Source organism: Glossina fuscipes, unplaced genomic scaffold (genome assembly GCF_014805625.2).
Source record: "Glossina fuscipes isolate IAEA_lab_2018 unplaced genomic scaffold, Yale_Gfus_2 43, whole genome shotgun sequence".
NCBI lineage: Eukaryota > Metazoa > Arthropoda > Insecta > Diptera > Glossinidae > Glossina > Glossina fuscipes.
The window spans coordinates 2982692-3003180 of record NW_023998427.1 but is presented as its reverse complement, the minus strand read 5'-3'; the positions used below and the strand labels follow the sequence as shown (position 1 = coordinate 3003180).

At 33.3% G+C, this 20489-nt stretch overlaps 1 protein-coding gene across 2 annotated transcripts in view; it reads left to right on the top strand.

Moving 5' to 3' along the window:
• The first annotated feature begins 5435 nt into the window (after positions 1-5435).
• LOC119637160 (homeobox protein unc-4-like) overlaps positions 5436-20489 on the top strand; it is a 37328-nt gene continuing 22274 nt past the window's right edge. For both annotated transcript variants that reach the window (XM_038033009.1, XM_038033008.1), the window contains exon 1: positions 5436-6062. In XM_038033009.1, the coding sequence (XP_037888937.1) occupies positions 5483-6062 (580 nt within the window). In that variant the 5' untranslated portion in view covers positions 5436-5482. The remainder of the gene's footprint in view (positions 6063-20489) is intronic.

Genomic DNA, 20489 nt, shown 5'->3' with positions numbered 1-20489 from the left:
ATACAACGTTGATGGTGAGGATGAGGAAGTCATACAGCGGATACAAACTATGTGTGGATGTCATATATATAAACAGTGCTAGTATGTATCTTCTACATACGTAAACATTACGTATACAAATTTACAATGATGTGTGTGTGCATGTTGTTGTTAATTTTCATTAAATTTATTTTCATTTACGTTGGTGTTCGTGTTATTTTTTTTCTCCAATTTTCACAATTTTCAGAAGAGTTATTTCAGTTGTGAACACTTGTGCATACATACGTACATATATATGTAGATATTTTTGAATGTATGTGCATTCATTACTATGTACAGTTGTAGACGTATGTACACATGCCGTACCGTTTGGAAATGGAAGACAGGCTGAATGGTTGTTGGTAGCTGGCAGAGGAGAGAACGAATGGAATTTTGTGTAACATTTTGCGGCGTTAGTGTCAAATGTTGGATATGTTGGCAGGTTGCTTAATTGGTCTCTTACTCTACATGTGCATGCACACATATTGTGGCATGTTCTTGTGTATAGTGATAATTTTATTAATGACATCACACAAAAAGTTTACTGAACCGCCCTTTGCCTCCTCCACCTTTACGAAAAAACCAACTTTCCTACAGCTACTCGTGCAAAGTGTGTTTAAAGAGGAATTTTCAAGAGACTGGTTGTTATATATGCATACATTTTACTGTTAGTTTTTAAGAGTTTTTCTCCTTTTTTTTTTTTTTAATTAATACTGTCACTGGGCTACTATGATGGTTGTTGTAAAAGTAGTGAAGTTTAACTATTTTTAATTCAACAGTCAGATTGTCAAGGAATCTTCTTATGTTTTTGTTAGTGTCTTTCTCTTCTGTAATTTGGTTTTTCGTATATTTTTTGTAACCACAAAATCTTAATTTCTTTTCGTGGCTTGTATACCGGGCTTGGAGCCAAAACTGAAAGCGACTTTCTACACCTATACTTTGTGCACATCGAGGTCCGTTTTCATTATCTGTAGTTTTGTTTATTGTTGAATACACTGAAAATTAGCAAATTTTTTTTTTTCATTTTGCTTCTCTCTCGTTTTGAATTCATTAGTCCTTAACCAACCCGACGAACTTCATTTGTATATGAAATTATTTCTTCCAAGTCCACCAAAATGAAAAAATATGTAAAGTGATCTATGGAAGAGGGTGTACGTAACAAGTGGCAAAAAATTTATATTTGCCTGACGGCGAATGTTTGATGCCCATAGTTCTATTGGTGGTTTTTATTAATAAATAGATCTCTTTTATATCCATAGACCATTTGACTTGGAGGCTCCTGCAGATAAGAGCAGCGCATTATACGTACAGTCGATTGTCAAAAGAGTCGTAGTGTAGTTGGTTGAATAGAGTCCTATCGTCCATGAACATTTGAATCCTCTCTTGCACGCGGCGAAGTGCTTTCAGGAAAGAATTGTAAAGTCCCCGGTCACTCAAAACTACAGTAGGCCGATTATATATACTGCCACTGTTCATCTTGCATCTCAAAAGGCTAATAATAAGGAACTTCCTCGAATATTGTTGTCCACTATTGGCGGTGACGACAGTGTAAGGATCATGTTTGCCTTTGATCGATAACGCAAGCGATTTATTCAACTAGAAAAATAAAAGTTCAGCCAGAGCTGAAGGTACCATTTTTCTTATGTTCTTTCTTAAGTTGCTTCATGACATCATTCGCTCGGGAAGATGGATATGAACAAAAGGAAAATGTTGCTTAATACGATTTGACAAGCAAGTGAATTTGTAGTTCTCTCTTCTTTTTATCTCTTTCTCTCTCTTCTTACTAATCATATGTGACGTGTTGCAATGACAAGAGAATGACACAGTAAAAGTAAGAGATACATTGATAGAAAAATGAAATGAAATGGCGGCTAGGAGACGATATAAAGGGATAGGTCTTTATTGGTAGCCTATTAGGTTAGAATTAGGACTAGGGTTGCTTTATAAGAAGACTAGAGTTCGTTTTTCGCCTTCGATTACTCGACTTTAAAGCCGATACAAAAGAAAACGATTATTTTCAGAAATCGCTGGCCATTTAAATCCTTCAGCAGCAGAGGAAGTAATTAATCAGCACCCGTCGTATGCAATTATCATCTTTGACAAGATGCTTGTGAAATTTTTACTTCAGATGCATGTAACATACATACAACGGATCACAGCTTTTACGAATGTAACCTCGCAGAGAGCGTTTAACAGTGGAAAATAATTGATATTTTTACTTTGTTAGTAGAGTAGCGACTTTGCATTACAATCATTTGTAATGCAAAGTATTATTATAATTATTAAATGAAGAAGTGGCCCACCATTACATATGAAATTTTTTTATCTTATTATGAAATGATTCGATATATATTTATATGCTAATTGTTATGTAAACCTAACAACATTAATTAAAAGTTCCAGAATTCCTTGTAATTTATTGATAGGATAACTTCAAAAAAATAAATCTAATGGTTAATCTTATCAGTAGAATTTTCTGAGAGCAATTTTGTGTGGGCAGTGTGATCCTAGATATTCTTTACAATCGCTTCATTACTACAATGCTACAAACAGTTTTATATTGTCTCGCTTTAACGTAAACTTTAAACTGTACACTGTACACTGTAGACTGTGCAGTTTAGCAATGGCTCCTAAGAATACATAAAATTTGCTTTCCTTTAGAAAATTCGCAGCAAATAGAAGTTATTTGAAGAAGCTTTTGAAAAACTTTATATATAACTGCGTCGTGAATGTGATTAGTTAAATTAGATCGTCATTAACATTTGTTATATTTTGTGTGATCTAAATTTCTTTAAATGTTAAAAGAATCAAAAGGTTTAAAAAAAAAAGAAAAAATTAAGCAATAAACGCAATTACATAAGTGTAATATAAAACATTTCAAAAAACATTTAGTTTTAAAACATGTTAAGGTGAGCGTGTGAAAAAAATATAAAAAAACCTTTCAAAACTATATAAAAGTTCATATAATTTGGGAAAGGAATGACAATATTTGCTATTTGTTCTCTTTTGCATTTTCTTGCTTACAGCTTAAAAGCTAGACAAACGAATATTAACGCAAGCCTGCGATAATGGAAGAAACCAAACCGTATAGATAGGCTTCTATGCGTGTGCTCGTACATATACAACATGGACGCAATGAGTTTAAGTAATATAAGAAGAAAACAATATATACTTATATATATATACAATTGCATTGATATGTGTGTATGGATAATGTACAGTATATAGGTAGATTTGTGTCTCTAAACTAAACAGCAACACCAAATACACAAATAATAATTTTATGAGGGTAAATTGAATAATGCCCAAAAACTCCGCCCTGTAGTACCAAATATATATATATATATATATATATATATATATATATATATATGTATCCGAATATGCACAGTAACACTGAACAGCGGTGGTAATAATGTGTAATAACAACATTGAAGAAAACTATTTGCGAGAGACAACACAAGAGCAACAAGAAACCAGAACAACATATTACGCAAATTGAATAAGACGATATAAATTGAAAAAATAATGGCAATAATAACTTCACAAGCGCACAAACTCAGCGATTGGGATAAGAGAATTGTCTTTTTTTTTGAATAGCGAAAATTCCCTCTATTCTTGATAAAAAGAGAGCAAAGGTAAGCTTTTATGCTGATGTATTTCCTGTTATCCTTTTTCATCTTATTCCTCAAAATAGAATTAACGGTAAATACTAATTCATGATTGCGTTGACTCAGTGAGAGAACAAAAGTAAGAGAGAGCGAGAAAGAGAGCGTTCGAAAATGAGAAAGAGAGAGAGCGAGAGAGAGAGAGAAAGAGAGAGAGGGAGAGAGAAAAGAGAAAGAGAAAGAACGAGACCAAGAGGGAGAGCGCGAACGAAAGAAAGAAAGAAAGACAGAAAGAGAGAGAGAAAGAGAGAGAATGTATTAAGCCAAGAGAGGCCATTGCTTTATGTATTCGAACAAATGGATTTTATGAATTATTAAGGCAGGGGCAAACACATACGCTCGTACACATGTTTAACAGAACGACTTGTCTGATTTGTTTTTTTTTTTTTTTTTTTTTTTTTTTTTTTGTATTTTTATTCCCACTTTTTTCTTTTCTTTTTTTGCGAGACAATAAAACAATAAAAGATTTTGGTTGGAGCTCGGTTTCTGCTTTTATTTAATGCAAGGAACTGAATTGTTTTATTGGTTTTGTTATATACATATATTGTTGCTGTCGTTGATTAAATTGAAACTACAACGCCTGAGGAATAAAATTAAATGTTTTTGTGTGTTTGATGAATTTTCATCTCTTTCGCACTCGGTGAAAAGACGAAATTCACAACAGTAGAAATAACTGTTCATCATAATATAAGGGTAAAAAAGAGAGAGGAAGAGAGAAAAAGAGATAGACAAAAATTTGTATGCTTTTTGGTGTGGTATGAGGGCTACCATTGGACAACACTGGCAGTTAAAGCAACAATGGCAACAATCTTCTGCTGCTACTGTGTTAACGACGTTAATATGCGCGTTTCTGGGCTTCTCTCTGCTTTTTTAATAATCTATACAGACTGCCGCCTGCCATTCGTTTCAATAAAACTAACAACGTCGTCGTGGTTTTTGTTTTCTCGGTTTTTGTTTTGTTGAGTGTATGTATAACTTTGCTAAATAACAACGGCTACGATGATGATGATGATGATGATGATGACGGTGGTGGTGCTCTTTGTATATTCTCTGCGTGTTTACTTGGTTGCTCACAAGGTTGTGATAGTCTTCAGTTTAAATTGAATTTTCATTGTGAATGTTTGTTGTGTAGCGCTGTGTTTCTGAATTCCGTATTAAAATTGTATACCGTATACTTTAACCCGACGGTGATTTTTATCTTACTATTACCGGTCCAACACCCTGTATTGTATCTTCTTTGTTTGTTGAATGGGATTTTAAGCAAAAATGGTTTTAATTATATCTACAGCGAGAGTGAAGAGTTTCTGCTGTTATTGTTGCCGTTGTTCTTCAAACATAACAACATAAACTGGATTCTTGCATAGTAAACGTTCCAGTTGCCCTCTAACAGTGCTCTAGATTAAAACTCACTTACCCGGACAATTTATTCAATAAAATGCTTAATTAAAATATACAAGTAATTAAAACAAAAAAAAATTAATATAAAAACACATACGACCCGAGTGCAGTAAATTAATTTTTTTTTTTCCAAATTAATTCAAGAATAATTCAATCAATTAAGTGTGTTTTCAGTAAATTAATAATCATACGGAATATATATATATATTGTATATATATATATATATATATAAATTTATACATTTGTATACATATATATATATATATATATATATATATATATATATACTTGCATATTAACAATTTTTAATACAAACGAATGAATCGGTTTAAAAATTAATTAAGTGCTTCATGTAATTTATACATCGAAAGTCGGCTAAACATTGTTCAATAAAACCATGGTTTTGGAACAACATCCACCGCCATCGCATACACAACCATCTCAACCGTTGCCGTCTCAATCAACTAAAGCATCTGCTTCTCCCCCTCTTCATACGCAATTATCGCCATTACATTCGTCGTCACCTGCTAATCACAATATTACTATCAATAATACCAATTCGAATAATAATCGCTTACCTAATATGCCGCCTGAAGGTTTACATCCCACCGCTGCTTTACAATTGTACGCTGCTGCAGCTCAATTGGCTCCCGCCGGTGTTCGTGTACCTCATTGGAGCCCCTTTTTGCAATTCGGTGTGCCCGGAGTTTTTGGAGGAGCTCCTTTTTTAGGCAGGCCAAGATTTGAAAGTGCTGCTCCGCCTAATGCGGCGGCCGCAGCTGCCGCTTCGCAGATGGCTGTTAACGCTAGCAATGCTTTTGCTAATCTAACTGGTCTTATGCGAAATGTTTCAGCGGTACAGACTACAGCTGTAGCGGCCGTGGCTACCGCGGCTATTCAACAACGTTTAATGATCGGTAATAGACAAAACCTTCCACCCGCCGGTCCACCAAGTGAGGGCTCCAATGAAGATGCCGGTAAGTGAAATAAATGGATTAATGATGTTATGATTGAGTGTGTAAAAACGAAACGTAACTCGAAATAATTGCAGTAATTCTAAAATATTTGCTAACAACATACAATAAAGCAGAGAAGAGTTTTCAGATCCTCTAAGTATTTGCTTAACATTGCTTTTAGGAGTAATTTCATACTGAGGTTTTTCTATATGAATAATGCTTGAGACTTATAAAAAATGTTGTGGATTTGCGTACAATGAGTTCAGCGCGTACTAAAAAAAAAGCATGTTCATCGCGCCAAGATCCATGGTTTCATTTAGCTCCAATGCAATTATCGATCCTCTCTGAACGTAACGAGTTTTAATTTCTTTTTTTTTCTCGCTCGACTTCAAAACAGCAACGTAAAGTTGAAGGGCTTCATGTGTTGCTCAATCATAAATTCCTTTCCATTTTAGTGTTGCAGCCCAACTAAATTAATCATTACTAAGTTAAGAGGGACGAGAATTCTTTCGTGTATGATAAAAGCACGAAAAGTCTTTTGAAATTAATGCATGTTTTATAAGAATAAAATTGGCATTGCGATGAGAATAGAGTGATTTTGAGGAACGTTAGCCGAATAAACTCTAAGCAATTTGTGTCCGAGCCAAGCTTTCAGTTTCTTCTCTCTTTCCTTGTGTCGATGGATGAGACTTAAATATTCCTTTATAATACTATCACTGTTGTGAATGAATCATTTAAGCTAATTATTTTTAAAGTATTTGTGTTAATAGCGCAAGTACAAATATTAAAAAACTACGTTCTGCTCAAGATAAATTTCAAGTAATGAAAAACAGAAATTTCCCTCTTTTTCTTTTCAAGTTGAAATTAAGCGCACAGACGGAGGAATATAATTCCTAAATGAAATTCAGAATGACTGGTTAGTTGAGAATATGTATGTTTTATATCTGTTATATAAATCAAGGACAATATTGCAGTGCATATATAAAAACTGTCTATTTACCTTATGTATGCGTATACATAAAACGAGGTTATATGCTTTAAAGAAGCAAAATTGCAAACTGATTTGTATGTCTACGCTGCTATCTATTTGTTCATTATTTTCCGAACCGTCATTGATAATACAGTTTTATAATTTAAACCGTAAAATGACTCTTCAGTTTATGCTTATTTAGATCCATTAAGTTAAAAAATGTCCTTTTTCTTTCGATAGTCCTTGCCTAGGTATGTTGAAGAGGTCATTGAATTAATTCTGTTTAAATTATATTTTCAATCCCGTCCCAAATTTGCATTAAATTTACTTCAAAAAATTTTTTTTTCTTTTTCCATTTACCAAAATAAAATCTTGGCCAAAACTTATCCATATAACAAACTGACATTACCGTTACAGCAGATATAACGTCAAATATTAAAAAAGTAAGAGCAAAAAAAAAAAAAAAATGTTTGCTGAAAGTACTGCTGTATTCGTTAAACATATCACCAAAATGCAATATAAATAATATGTGAATAAAAGCAAAGAATCAAAAAAGAAAAGGTAGAAGCCTAGTTAACCTATATGGATACGACAAGAGGTGTGAATGTATTTAAGCATTTTCTCTGTGTTACAAACACTTCTTGGATTATGTTCATTATCGTTTATCATATTCATATTGCAATGATTTCTCCAAAAATATATAAGCCGACCTATAGTCTAATAAGTCTAAGCTTACGCGTTCCATGTTCCAAGTTATTCACCAAACAATTTTTGAAAGTAAACCGCATTCATACGGCATAGATAGACTTGGATGTTGTGAAAAAGTTTATATATCAGTTTAGTCAATAAATTGCTATGATGACATACAAATTTAGAATCCCTCTTGACAAATGCAAATTATTTTTTTAGGTAATACAAACATTCAAATGAAATGAAACAAAAATTTCAGGACATTTCGACTATTGGCGTTTCACTTACAGTTGTGGTAGCGGCGCTACGTACAAAATTCATAATTATTTCATTGTTTTACAAAAACAAAAGTAACATTGCCACTCGCAATTATACGATCTGAAAATTATATGGATGGCGAGCGAGTGTAGTGAATGGCAATGATGAGTGGCGACATCTACTCTTTTTTGTCATCCTTGCGAACTCGTTGAGTGATGTGTTATATGATAGGAAATATCAAACGAAATCTTTAAAATATTTGAACCAAAAATAATGAGTATAATATATATAAATGCCCTTGATTTTCGGGCTATCAATTTTGGGACAATCCATGATCGTGTTTAGTATCGGAGGCAGTCAATCAATTAAACATCGGACATATATGTATATATATACATATGAGAATATGAATATGAATTCAACGAATGTTTTGATTATATATGAATTTTGATGTACTCTTATAGTTTATATGCAAGCGATGAAAAAAATTTTAGCAAAAATTCCCATTAATGGAGAATATATAGAGAAATATTGTCGATATGTATGACGCAGAATCCTCGCATTAGAGAAATGCCAGAACATGATATTTGGAAATTGTTATTTCCATTTATGTCTGTCTACTCCGAAGTTCAGAAACCTAATATTTCGTCGTAAAAAAGGTAAACATATCTGCCGTAGTTGATATTGAATACGTTCTATAGATGTGTAGTAGGTAGACGTTTTAAAAAAGCAAAATCTAAAAAACAAAGGAAATCTAGTAAATTATACTATAATATATATGTAACAACAATTGCATACGTTAGCAAAGTTAATTTAATTTAATTATTGCTTATGTAAGCAAAAAAACTTTAGAAGAAAATAAAAATTAAAAACAAATATGTCTAGTATTTTAAGGTTAACGAACGATTCGTTTTAAGTTATTACAAATTTTAATTTGCGTTATACACGCGCACAGCCACCAGTTTGTTTTTTTTTTTTTGAGTTTCTTTGTCCACTTAACAAATTGTTAATCACTATACTGCATAATATTTGTGATTTTATTTTTATAAATAATTACAAAAAAAAAAAAAAAAAAAAAAAAAAAAAAAAAAAGAATTATTTATTTTAAAAATAGTACGAATGATGACGTATATGTTATTTTATGTTTTGAATTTTGATTAAAATTGATTTTAATTATTCTTTACATATATACATTATGATGAATGGAAAATTTTTTGTACTTGATTCAAAAATCTTTCTCCTCAGTGCGTACACGACAATTATCAATTGAATCGGTTTAATTGATACTTCGTATAGTCGTTCATGTAACGACTTTTCAAAATAGGGCGTTGCATGGGAACTCGAAATCGATTCACAATGCGATTCTCGATCGATCAGTATCAATATATGAGATGGATTTATCTCAAATCCTTTTGGCTGTTGCATCCATCCGCACCAATTTGATATGCCCACAAATATATCACAAGTAATGTAGGGTAATATTAATAAATAAATCTTACGTCTCCACTGCCTAAAAAAATACGAGTTTTTTATTTATTTATATTTTCTTTTCATCTTGCCTTGTATTACGTTTCCGAAAATTGAGTTCGAAACCAAGCCGCTGGTTGTGTTCTATGTTAAGCCGGCCAAGTGGTATTCCTAGACCTTAGTATAGGATAGATTAACATTTCCGATTGACAGCATTATCTAGAGCTTTTGCATTAAAAAAAACAAAAAACCTTTCACCCGATTCTTCCAGCGATTGTATTAATTCCGGCTCTTTTGTATTTATCCAAAGAGCTGCTATAAACTAATTGTTCGCTTAAATGAATATTATTAATAGCAAATGCAGGTTACTAACAAAAATTTCGAATACGACTTTCATTCCTTGCACATCTATAAACTTGAATGACATACATATATAAGAGAAGACATATTATGACTTATGATTTACACGCGCTCTACTTAAACTTTTCAATTAATTTAGTAATTGAATTGATAATTTCAATTCAGTTGAGTTGATTTTGATAAGATTTTCGCGTTTAAAAATGGAGGGAATTTTAAGCAGCTAAACATATTGTTATACCACAACATAGTCTGCAAGGCAAATGCATATGTGTTAGGAATCGAATGGTTTTTTGATGCAAAAATTAATAACAGTTTCCCGTGACGAAATTTATCACTTAGTCAATACTCCCTTCAACGTATCAATATGCGAAATTTCATTCTAATAACAAGACATAATAGTCATAATCTCTTTCTGAATGTAATTTTCGCACGACCGATCTCCGACGGCGATGATGGTGGCGGCGGCTGCATAAGAAGCTCAACTTTAAGTTTTTTGTCATCCTTAGTAGATGCAATTCTTCCTCATCAACAATTAACAGATTGTCCAATAAACTATCGCATACGGTGCAGCACAAATTAGCTCTATAAATAGATCCTTCGTATTTTTGGATAAAATGCAAATTTATTTGCAAAATACTTGTTACAAAGCTTAATAATCGTAATATACACAACATCATTATCTATGGCCTTTTGTCTCTTATTGGGCAGCCTGCGGATGCTATCGTAGTGTAGAACTACTCCGTAGTCTGAGGACACGATCGTCTTAAATATGAAGTAGTGCTAATCGGAAGGAGATAGAAGTTTATTTCTTCGGTTACTTTTGCTCAAAACGGACGGACGTACACGAAAATTCATCACCTTCCGACCAGAATAGTGAAGTGAAGTGAATTTAGTAATTTTTGTAGTTTTCGCTCGTTCTTCCCCATTGAAAGTCGAATAAAATACAATGAATAACATTTCTTTGACACACACATGTTGACACACTGATACACTGGACGTTAGCTTATAAATAATTGAAATTTACACCGTACGAGCGTAAAGTGAAAGTCAAAGTGAAATTTCGGAAGAAATAGCAGCGACAGGTTGATTTTATAAAGCCACCAATTTCAACACAAAGAATTTGTTTGTACAAAATCGATTGAGGATCATGAACTTTTCTTCTCTGTTGCGTCAAACGACAGAAGCTTTGTCAAACATTTTCCTTAATATTTGGTTTAATAAGAACTAAGTTTGCTAGTTTGTGCAGGAAGATCAAGGAATAAGATGAAAACAACTATTCGGCAATACCGCATCTTTAGTTCGCATTTTTTCCGTCCTTTATGACGGAACGAACATGTTTACATATGTTTGCTATTTAACCGATGAAGAAAAACCCATTCTAGCATCCTGAGAGTAAATGCAAAGATTTGCAACAACATTTTATAACTAGTAGTATTATAATAAAGTGCCCGACAGCGCCTTCAGCGTTTATAGCTTTTAAACAAAGTATTTATTATTAAACATCGGAAAAAGCAGGGAAACTAAAAAGTTCCCTCTAAGTGGCTTCGTGCCATTCCTATTTTCATACCTTCGAGATTATGTTACCGTATGAATTTTATTTTTTGTTTGAACTACGCAAACGCTTATAAATCGTTCGATGACTTAATAAATTTTTTTTGTTTATAATGGTGGTACAGTCATAGTGTTATTTACATGCTCGTGGCTTCGGTACATAATTAATTTTTACATCTATAGTTGTTAGGACATCTCCTCATATGTTTATTACACATGTAATGTTAAAGTTAATACACCTTCTAGTAGTAGCGGCGAAAGTTCATGTCAAATCTCGTAATATGAAAAACAAATCACACCTGTACACCGCACTTGTACTACGAGGCTGCATTAAGTTTATGCGGATGTTTTTGACGCCCAAAAGCACTTGCCTTCCACCTTTCATTATACCGACCGCTTCAGAAGCACTTCATAAATTGATTTAAGCTTCTCCGTCCATCTTGTTTGCTTATGTTCAATTTGCAGACCGCAATTTTTGTGATATATTTTGTTGAAACTCCGTACACCAGCATGTGTTTGTCCATGGACGAACATTTATAACTGGTCCGGATCGGAACAATTTTTAGACCACTTCCTGTATAACGCCTAATTTAGAAAGGACATGAAATGAATAACAATGAAAAGTGGTAAAAGGGTGTCCTATGGTGGGCCGAGCTCTCTTTATTTGTTTCTTTTTGTTTATATAGACGCACAATTTAATTAGTTTGAAACAAAGATGAATTCGAATTTTTAACGCGCTATTGGATTGAGGTCTAAAGATCTATGTGTATTTCATTATTAATCCCCGTTCACGAAAGTAACGCAAGTAATGAATGTCGATTGATTTTCCAGCAAATTTTGATCAGCAAATTTGGTGCATTGGCATGGGTTGACGGAAGCTCATTTACCACGGATACTACGCAGTCGGGCAGACGGGCAGACGGACAGACGAAGGTGTATTTCAAATTTCAAACTCACCAAGAATTTATATCCTTTCTGTGGTTTTATGGGGTTATTTTTGTGCGTTACAAAGGTATTGAGAAGAGAAAATTAAATTTTCATATACTATTATATAGAATATGCAAAATTTTTGTACATTAATCTGCTAAAGCTCATTCCTTTTGAAAAAGGCAAGTGTTTCCACTTTTGGTGGTACTATGGGCGTGTCTTTCAACCGATTTGGGCCGTTTGTGACGACTTGCAAGTCGACAGCTTCATTTTTGCCGCCATGCGAATGTTTATAACAGGCATTACAGAACAGATGGATAACCAGACAGGTGGACAGCCGGACATATGCACATGCTTAAATCGATTTAGATCTTAATACTGATCAAGAATATCGGATCTCTCAAAGTTCCTTCCGGATATTGGGAACGTCTTGATAAAATTAACATATCCTTCATTCTTTGATAATGAAGATGAAAAGATGAACCATGCCAAATTTAGACCATTTCGGTCTATTTTTGGGATCTCTATAGAAGAATTCTGTAGAAGAAGATTTAGAAGAAGAATTTTCACGAAAATTGAATCTTTATAGGGCATAAAAGTCTACGTTTTAACATGTTATGACGGAAATTAATTTATACCGAGTATTGTTAAAAAAAAAACGGAGTTTTGTTCAGTTTACACCCCGCTGAGGCCTTTTGTTATGACTAATTTGGCCCATTTGCAACCAACCAACCCGCGTGCAGAAACTTCGAATGTTTCTACCAAATTTGAAGTCGATATCTTCATTTTTGCGACGAAGAGAGCGCGAAAAACACACACGGCACAGACATACAGACGGGCAGACATGGCTAAATCAACTCGGAATTTCAAGCTAATCAAGAATATGTAAACTTTATAGAGTCTCTGAAGCTACCTTTTGTGTGTCACATACATTATGGGAAAAAACAAACTGAGTGCACTCGCATCTTACAGTAGTGGGGTAGTATAATTAACTGTGTTGAATCTTGAGCACGTACCTAAATTTTTGAACCTCTCGGGCACACCCATTGTTACGGAAAGTAAGCCTATTGCATTTGCCGGAGGCTAAAAGGCTTTAGTATCATATAATGAACAGAGCAATAGTTACGAATAGATTTCGTCAACTTTTCACAGAGAAAAACAGTTAGCAAACAAAAATAACGGTATAAAAAGTACTTCCTTACTAAAGGGGTAGAAACATTGTAACATTTCTTCCTTGACATTTCGGGTTTCTTCAACCAAGCACTTTACGTGCCTTGAAATATGAATGAATTCCTGCTGGGAACTTGTGGCGTAATATATATATATATATGTTGACTTCCAAGTTCTGCATTACAATAAGAGATGTTTCTGGAGGGGATTCATGCTCGTTTAAAATTATTCCGCAAGAAGAATTCGTTAAGTTCCGTCGCCGCATTGAGACGACAATTAGGTGGATATCGAAAAGTAAGAGTCCCTTTAAAGCCGTCAATGATTTTATTAGGAAATTAAAAGTTTCAGTTAAAGGTTCCCACTATAAAATCACATATTTCCTATATTTTGATCTCTATCATTGCTTCGCTAATAGATAAAATGGCGAAAAAAAATCTACGATTTCATCTTTGGCGTGTGCAGCCCCATATTCGATTAAATAAAAATCTTCCAAAAGGAGAATGAGGAAGAATGTTTAAGCGCGCAATCATGCATGTCATATATATGGTCCCCGGGAGTGCAGACAAATGGAAGAAATAATCAAAAGATATGAAGAAAAAATATAATTGTAATAAGAGAACATGTCTATGACGCGTCTAAAAATTATTAAACGCGTTTCGTTTCTTACATAAGTACAACAATTTCTACAATTTGCATTGTTTTCATTCGAATTTTTTTCCTTCAAATGCGTGCAAATCGCTTAAAACGCAATATTTCTAAAATCCCTTATGTACTGTCATTCCTCTAGTTGTATAGATTGAATATTTTATTTATTTTCTTTTCTAGCTTCGCTAGAATGGTTGCGGAGTTGCCGTATTTTATATATATATATATAGATATTTTTGAAAAATAATTCCTTCTTTTTATGAATAATTAAATATATGTGTGCTTAATAGGCCTCACCCGAATATCAATAATCTAAGATAACTTTCTTTTTGTTTCAAACTAATTTTCAAAAAATATACTTTTTTTTTTTTTTTTTTTTTTTTTTTTGAAAGCTCTTACAGTGATACTACGCCTTAAATCGCTTCTTGTGTTTGAAATTATAGGAAATTCCTTCATTTTAGACGAAGCGTAAACATAATTGCGGGCATATTATCTTAGTATTAAAGTAGTAAACGTCGAAAGCAGTGAAATTAGTCGCATTTAATTTGGTAAATTTGTTTTATTTTTTCATTCGGGACAAGAGTACCACAGATCTAATGGGTTTCATATAATAACAACTAGAAAGTTTGCGTTGTCCAAACACCGTTACGAGAAATTCAGTGTTTTGTATTTGATTATAGAAAACGAAGAGTTGCTTGATTTTTTTTTTTTTTTTTTTGTTTGAAAATTCATAAATCAAGTAAATTATCCAGAAATTACTTTGGGATGAAAAGTTAACGCTGAGGTATAAATATTGAAATAATAAGCTTGTATTTAAGGCTTTGGCCACATTTCAAAGTCGAGACACGACTTCTATCGTTGGTCAAGTCTGCCTCGAATTTATTTTTTTTGAAAATGGTTGCGCAATAAGTGTTTGAATCGGAGAGAGAGCAAATTTGAGAATTTATATTCATCTTACGGGAAAACTTTTCTGACCTCAGTTCATCAGTTTGAAGCGCGAAATTTTATGGAATCAAAAGATTCGCCTTTTTATTTATTTTCATATATTTTGTGTCACTTTCAGTCAACTTCACTCACTTTTAACAATAAATGTGAAATAGAAAAAAAAGATCCGTACAATATATCTTTACCTGCAATCCTTCTTGACCATTACCAAGCCGTAACCACACGCACATCGACGGATAGAGTCCAAGTGATGATAATGTGATCAGAAAATAAGGCGAACTCATTTATAACATCAAATATCTTTAATCTATTCTTTCACATCGTATCTTCATTGCCTTGATTGTCTTCATAATACCCTAAAGCATATATCCTGTTAATCATTTGATCTGGCGACATTAGGTTATGTCGACTTTGATGTCTTCGATGTCTTTGACCTTGCCATAGCTTTTTTCGGACTTGGTTCATCTTTACAAAAAATAGTCGTTCGCTTGACGACGCTTTCGCTGTTTTGGGGTCGTTTCGTTCGGGGTTCATGACGTTTTGAGATATTTTGATGAAATTTGCTGCACCAGCGAATTTTTTCGTCTACGAACGAATGCTTTTGCAAATGTGAAAATGCTTCGGATCGGATCAACTCTCGTCATTTACAAGAGAACTATTTATTAAGAAATTAATTGAAAAAGTAACTTTAGTGCTTCCTAGAGACAGAGTTCTTATTAATTTAGCTAATAGAAATTTACAATAGAAATAATCGTCCGGTTTCCGTACCATTGCAATCGATACAGATTGTGCACCAAGGTTGTGTTACCTGCGCTGCATAATATTCTCTCTGCAGATATTCCACTATCAAGTAATAAGAATTTATGGTATGGTTTTCATGCTTGCTGACGACACTGCGATTCCTAATTCTGGCAGTTTTGTCAAATTACAAGCAGCATTTATTCGTATAGCGTAGGCGTTTTTCAAAAACCGCAAGTTTCCAATTAATGGGTAGAAAGTTCATCTCGATCTTGTTTACTCGCAAACGGAAACCTTTTTTCACCCTCTAACATACCTTGAGGATTAACATAACGTGACGACATTCATTGACAGAGTGAAGTCAAGTAGTTAGGCGTAATATTGGATGCTTAGCTTTAACTGCCACATTAATTACATTATACATACGTCAAATTAACAGTTCTACCAAATTTAAGAAATAAATCGATTATCAAAAGAAAATTTCATTCCTTCAGGTTTTATGCTGCTGCCGGTTTGGTCCTCTACTGGTTAAAACCGTATTGAAAGCCGACAAATTGCGCGAAAACAAACTCGTAAAAATGATTTATGATCTATATAATCTGATATTTTTTTTACACTTCATCTACACTTAACTTTTAGTCTCGAATTTGTTAATTTAATAAAATTTGACGTTTAAGTGTTAATTTTAAAAGAAAATGTCGAAACTGAAAGTAATCTCTTATCAGTGAACTACAATTACCCTAAATGTTTTTTTTTTTTTTTTTTTAATATTTTCTCCTTTTTCACAAGGTTTTCTTTTTTTGTTATACTTTTTTTCCAAACCTTACTTTTATTTTAAATGCAATAGTAATGACGATTTATTAATTTCTATTAAATGCTTTCATGGATTTTGATCGGTACTTCCACTTGAAAAGGGCATTTGTTGGGAAAAATTGATGCAACATATATTAATTAAAATGTTTTCCATCATTTTCTGCAACTTTTTCATATCTTTCTGGCGATATCGCCATATCGAAAGAACGATATTGGATTGGCTGCGATCCAATGATCGACCCATTTTCGCATTTCTTCAGCATTTCGAAATCGCCTGGTAGCCAAGTGGTAACCAAAACGCTGTATGTTTAGTGAGTACACTGGTTGCGGTAGAACGTCCTATTCGAACTAGAACGGTATCCAGTTCGATGATGACTTTTGCATTCTGTAGCCCGTCGCCAGTTGTTACACAAACGGGATAACTTTGCGTCTGTTAACTGTAATTGCTGGTCTTCGTTGCCACACGCCATCGTTCAACTTGTTGAATTGACGTCGCTAGACATCTGCCGTAACAGTTCCATTCGGTTTTAGAAGCCTCGTAATAAACTGAACCTTGCTGATCCCATGCGTATGCGTAGTACACTGTGCATTTTATAGCTATAAATATTCTGCCTCGATGTGGTATCGATATTGATGGCTCTCCTTTACCAGCCCATGACTGTTTGCGCTTGGGATTGCGGCTTGGGGCAGCGGGCTCTTCTAATTGCCAGCTACAATAGGCCGCAGAAAACTCTTCTTCTTGTTTTTGATGTGAAATCGTATTTTCATTCAGTTCGTATGGTAGCCATTTTCTCTCCTTTTGGATCTGCGCCATTACAAGTTCTTTAAGAGTTTAAGCTGGCTTTTTGTCCAATAAGTCTTGCAATTCATTGTTCTTTCCGATCGTTCTTTGTTGTTGATATCAAAGTACCCGCACTTACGTCGTTGTGACCAAAACCGACAATTGGGATATGATGGAGCAGCAAAAGCATAGCAAGCAAGTTTTTAAAAGTGTTTGATAGGCTTCCGCAGTAGATTTCTTCAAATCAAGGGAAAGAAGTAATAAATGGCGAAAATGCAATTTTGCGCGTTGCGCATGAGTAGCGTCTGTATACACTGAATAACTCAATAATACAATATGGGAAACTGTTATTTTATATATAGGGGGAAAAGTCGAAATCGTCGAATTTAATCGTTGCGCACATTCATACTTAGCATTACTTTATTATTTTCATTAATAGATATCGTTTGACGAAATCCATGCAACCACCTATTAAGTTGTAATGTAGGATCTTTACTCCTAAACTCATTAAATTGTTCTATCAAGTCGTACACTGTTTTTTAAATTTAAGGTAAATGAAATCAAATTAAAAAAATTATAATAAAAACAAGAATAAAAACAATTATAATAAAATCAAATTAAAAAAATTATAATAAAAACAAGATTTTTTACATGCTGAACGCGAACTGACATATATCTGATCTGATTTGATAAAACGATTGAACGCATAATATTTCGATGTGTAAATGTATACAAATGTGCGTTAAATGTGTGTATAAACGAGATTACAATTAATCATTTTTAGTGTAGTAGAGTTAATAGCTTTCCACCATGCGTCGAGAAGATTAACAAAAAGAGGGAGAAAGTTTTGAATCGCATGCTCTAAAGCGTTCATATCTGCCTGGCCACTGAAGGTAAACATTATAAAATATTTAAATGTGGGCGTGACGATTGATTGTTTAGAGGCCTTCCTTCACATTGGGCTAAAAAAATATTTATAGCATGATTTTTTTTAGGTCCATATTTCTTGCAAGCTACAAGTTTCAATCTTTTGAAACGATTAGCTCTGTCACCAGTTGCCAATTACCGATAACAATTTCTCATCACGATTGCATTCTTCATCGTTTATTTTTTTATCTGTTATAAATTTTATAACTTTATTACCAAGGAAAGCCAGACACGTACTTTCTTGTATTGTGGAAGGAGGCATTTTTTGTTACAAAGTTTACACTAAAATCGCACGACATATTAGACAGCGTATCGAAATGTCTCTCTTCACAACTCAAGATAGAGCTAATGGAACTGATCGTACAAGAGATTGCTCAGTTTTAAATTAGTTATGATCTGAAGCGATATCATTATCGTTAACAATACAGTAACTTGAACTAAAGGAAGCAAAACAACGTAATACGTTTTTGAAAAAGTCTGCTCGACAAGTTCTTAGCCTGGCGCGCTTGCATTTACCCGTTGATATCCAATTAAATTTAATTGTTTATTAATTAATGAAAATCTGTGCCATGATCTTGAGCAGTAATGCTTGCAATCCAATCAATTTCCTTTATGCTGTCGTCATGCAGTAAATTAGTTGAAATGTTGAAATATTTTTGTTGATTTTATTCGATTTATCACCAAAAGATACGCTTCAGCTAAGATACTTACTTATATTTTTAATCGACATAGCATTATAAACCATAAATGTTTTCTGTTTTTCGAAGCCGTGTTGGAAATTTGTTGATATGCTGATCATTGTAGATGAAATTTGTGAAATGAAATTTCAAGATAAAGAATTAAAAAGAAAAAAAAAAGGACAAGAAAAAGCTGACTAAACACTGCAAGTTAAGATATCAATAAAAAGTTAAAAAAAATAAAAGAAATATTGTGATTACTATGATGATGATAATGATAATGATGATGATGATGATGGTGATTATGATAATGATTAAATTCAAATAAAGGAACTGCCGTATATACATACTATGTGTAACGTAGTGAATGGCAAGATTACTATGGTCATAATTTTTATGTTACGACAAACGTGTCTTTGTGAATTCCATGTGCGGTGCACAAAAGCCAACAGCTTCTCTCTGCAGACAGACATAGATCAGAGAAGTTGACAAGGTTTTCGAATAATTTTTATTGACTCCCAAGCTCCGTCCATCTCATTTGTAGGAGCTTTCATTAAAATTTTAAAAAGTGTTACCAATTTTCTACGAGACCCATTATATCAACCTGATCCTTGGACAATGCATTTTAAAGCGAAAGATTGAAAGAATAACATATTGAAGATGCTCACTTTCAATCATTTGTTTCCTTATTTAAGCACTACAGAGTATAAATAAATAAATAAATCAATAAATAATAGGAGTAATCGACTTAATAGCAATTCATGTAAGGTGCAGTAATCATCAGCTTTTTCATGTTAATGTGGATGAGATTGCAGCATCGTAATATCGTGTTGAAAATATATCAAGTCCTGCCAAATCAATCAATCAATCAATTTGATTGAAAAAAATAGATAAAATATGTCTCTCTTTTTTTTCTTTTTGTTTTTGTTTTTGTTTTTTAATTGTTAATAGTAGTTAATAGTAGCCTGCATAGTATGATTAGTTTTGGAACGTTTTAGGCGTCCGTCTCTCTGCTCCCTTTCGACTCGTATTCTGCATGAGAGTGAGGAAAGAGAAAACAAAAAAAAAAAGAAGGTAAATTCAGTTTTTATTTATAGTCCTGGACACATAAATAGCACACAATTTGCTATAAGAATAAACAAAAGGATTTACTAAGAGATTATGTAAGATGTAAGTTAAACTAAATTCGGATGATATGTGAAAATTTTACATAATTAAAATAAAATGAGGTAAAAGTGTGACCAAAAATGGGAAAAAATTCAGGCATAGAAATGGCGTAACACGGTAATGAGAATCTATTAGAATAAATTCTAAGACTAAAGTCTGTCTTAAAGCACTAGCGTCTAAGGCGTTCGTCTTTATTAGAAACTCTACACAGACTACAGATTTGAACCCACTGAGAGAATTGCTGGTTGAGACTCTTGCCTACTCGGCCACCCAGGCGGATTAATAAGAATTTAAAATTAACTATTTGTTCTGATATCCATTCAATAGTTGGCACTACCTCCCGACTTGTTGGTGTTGATAAC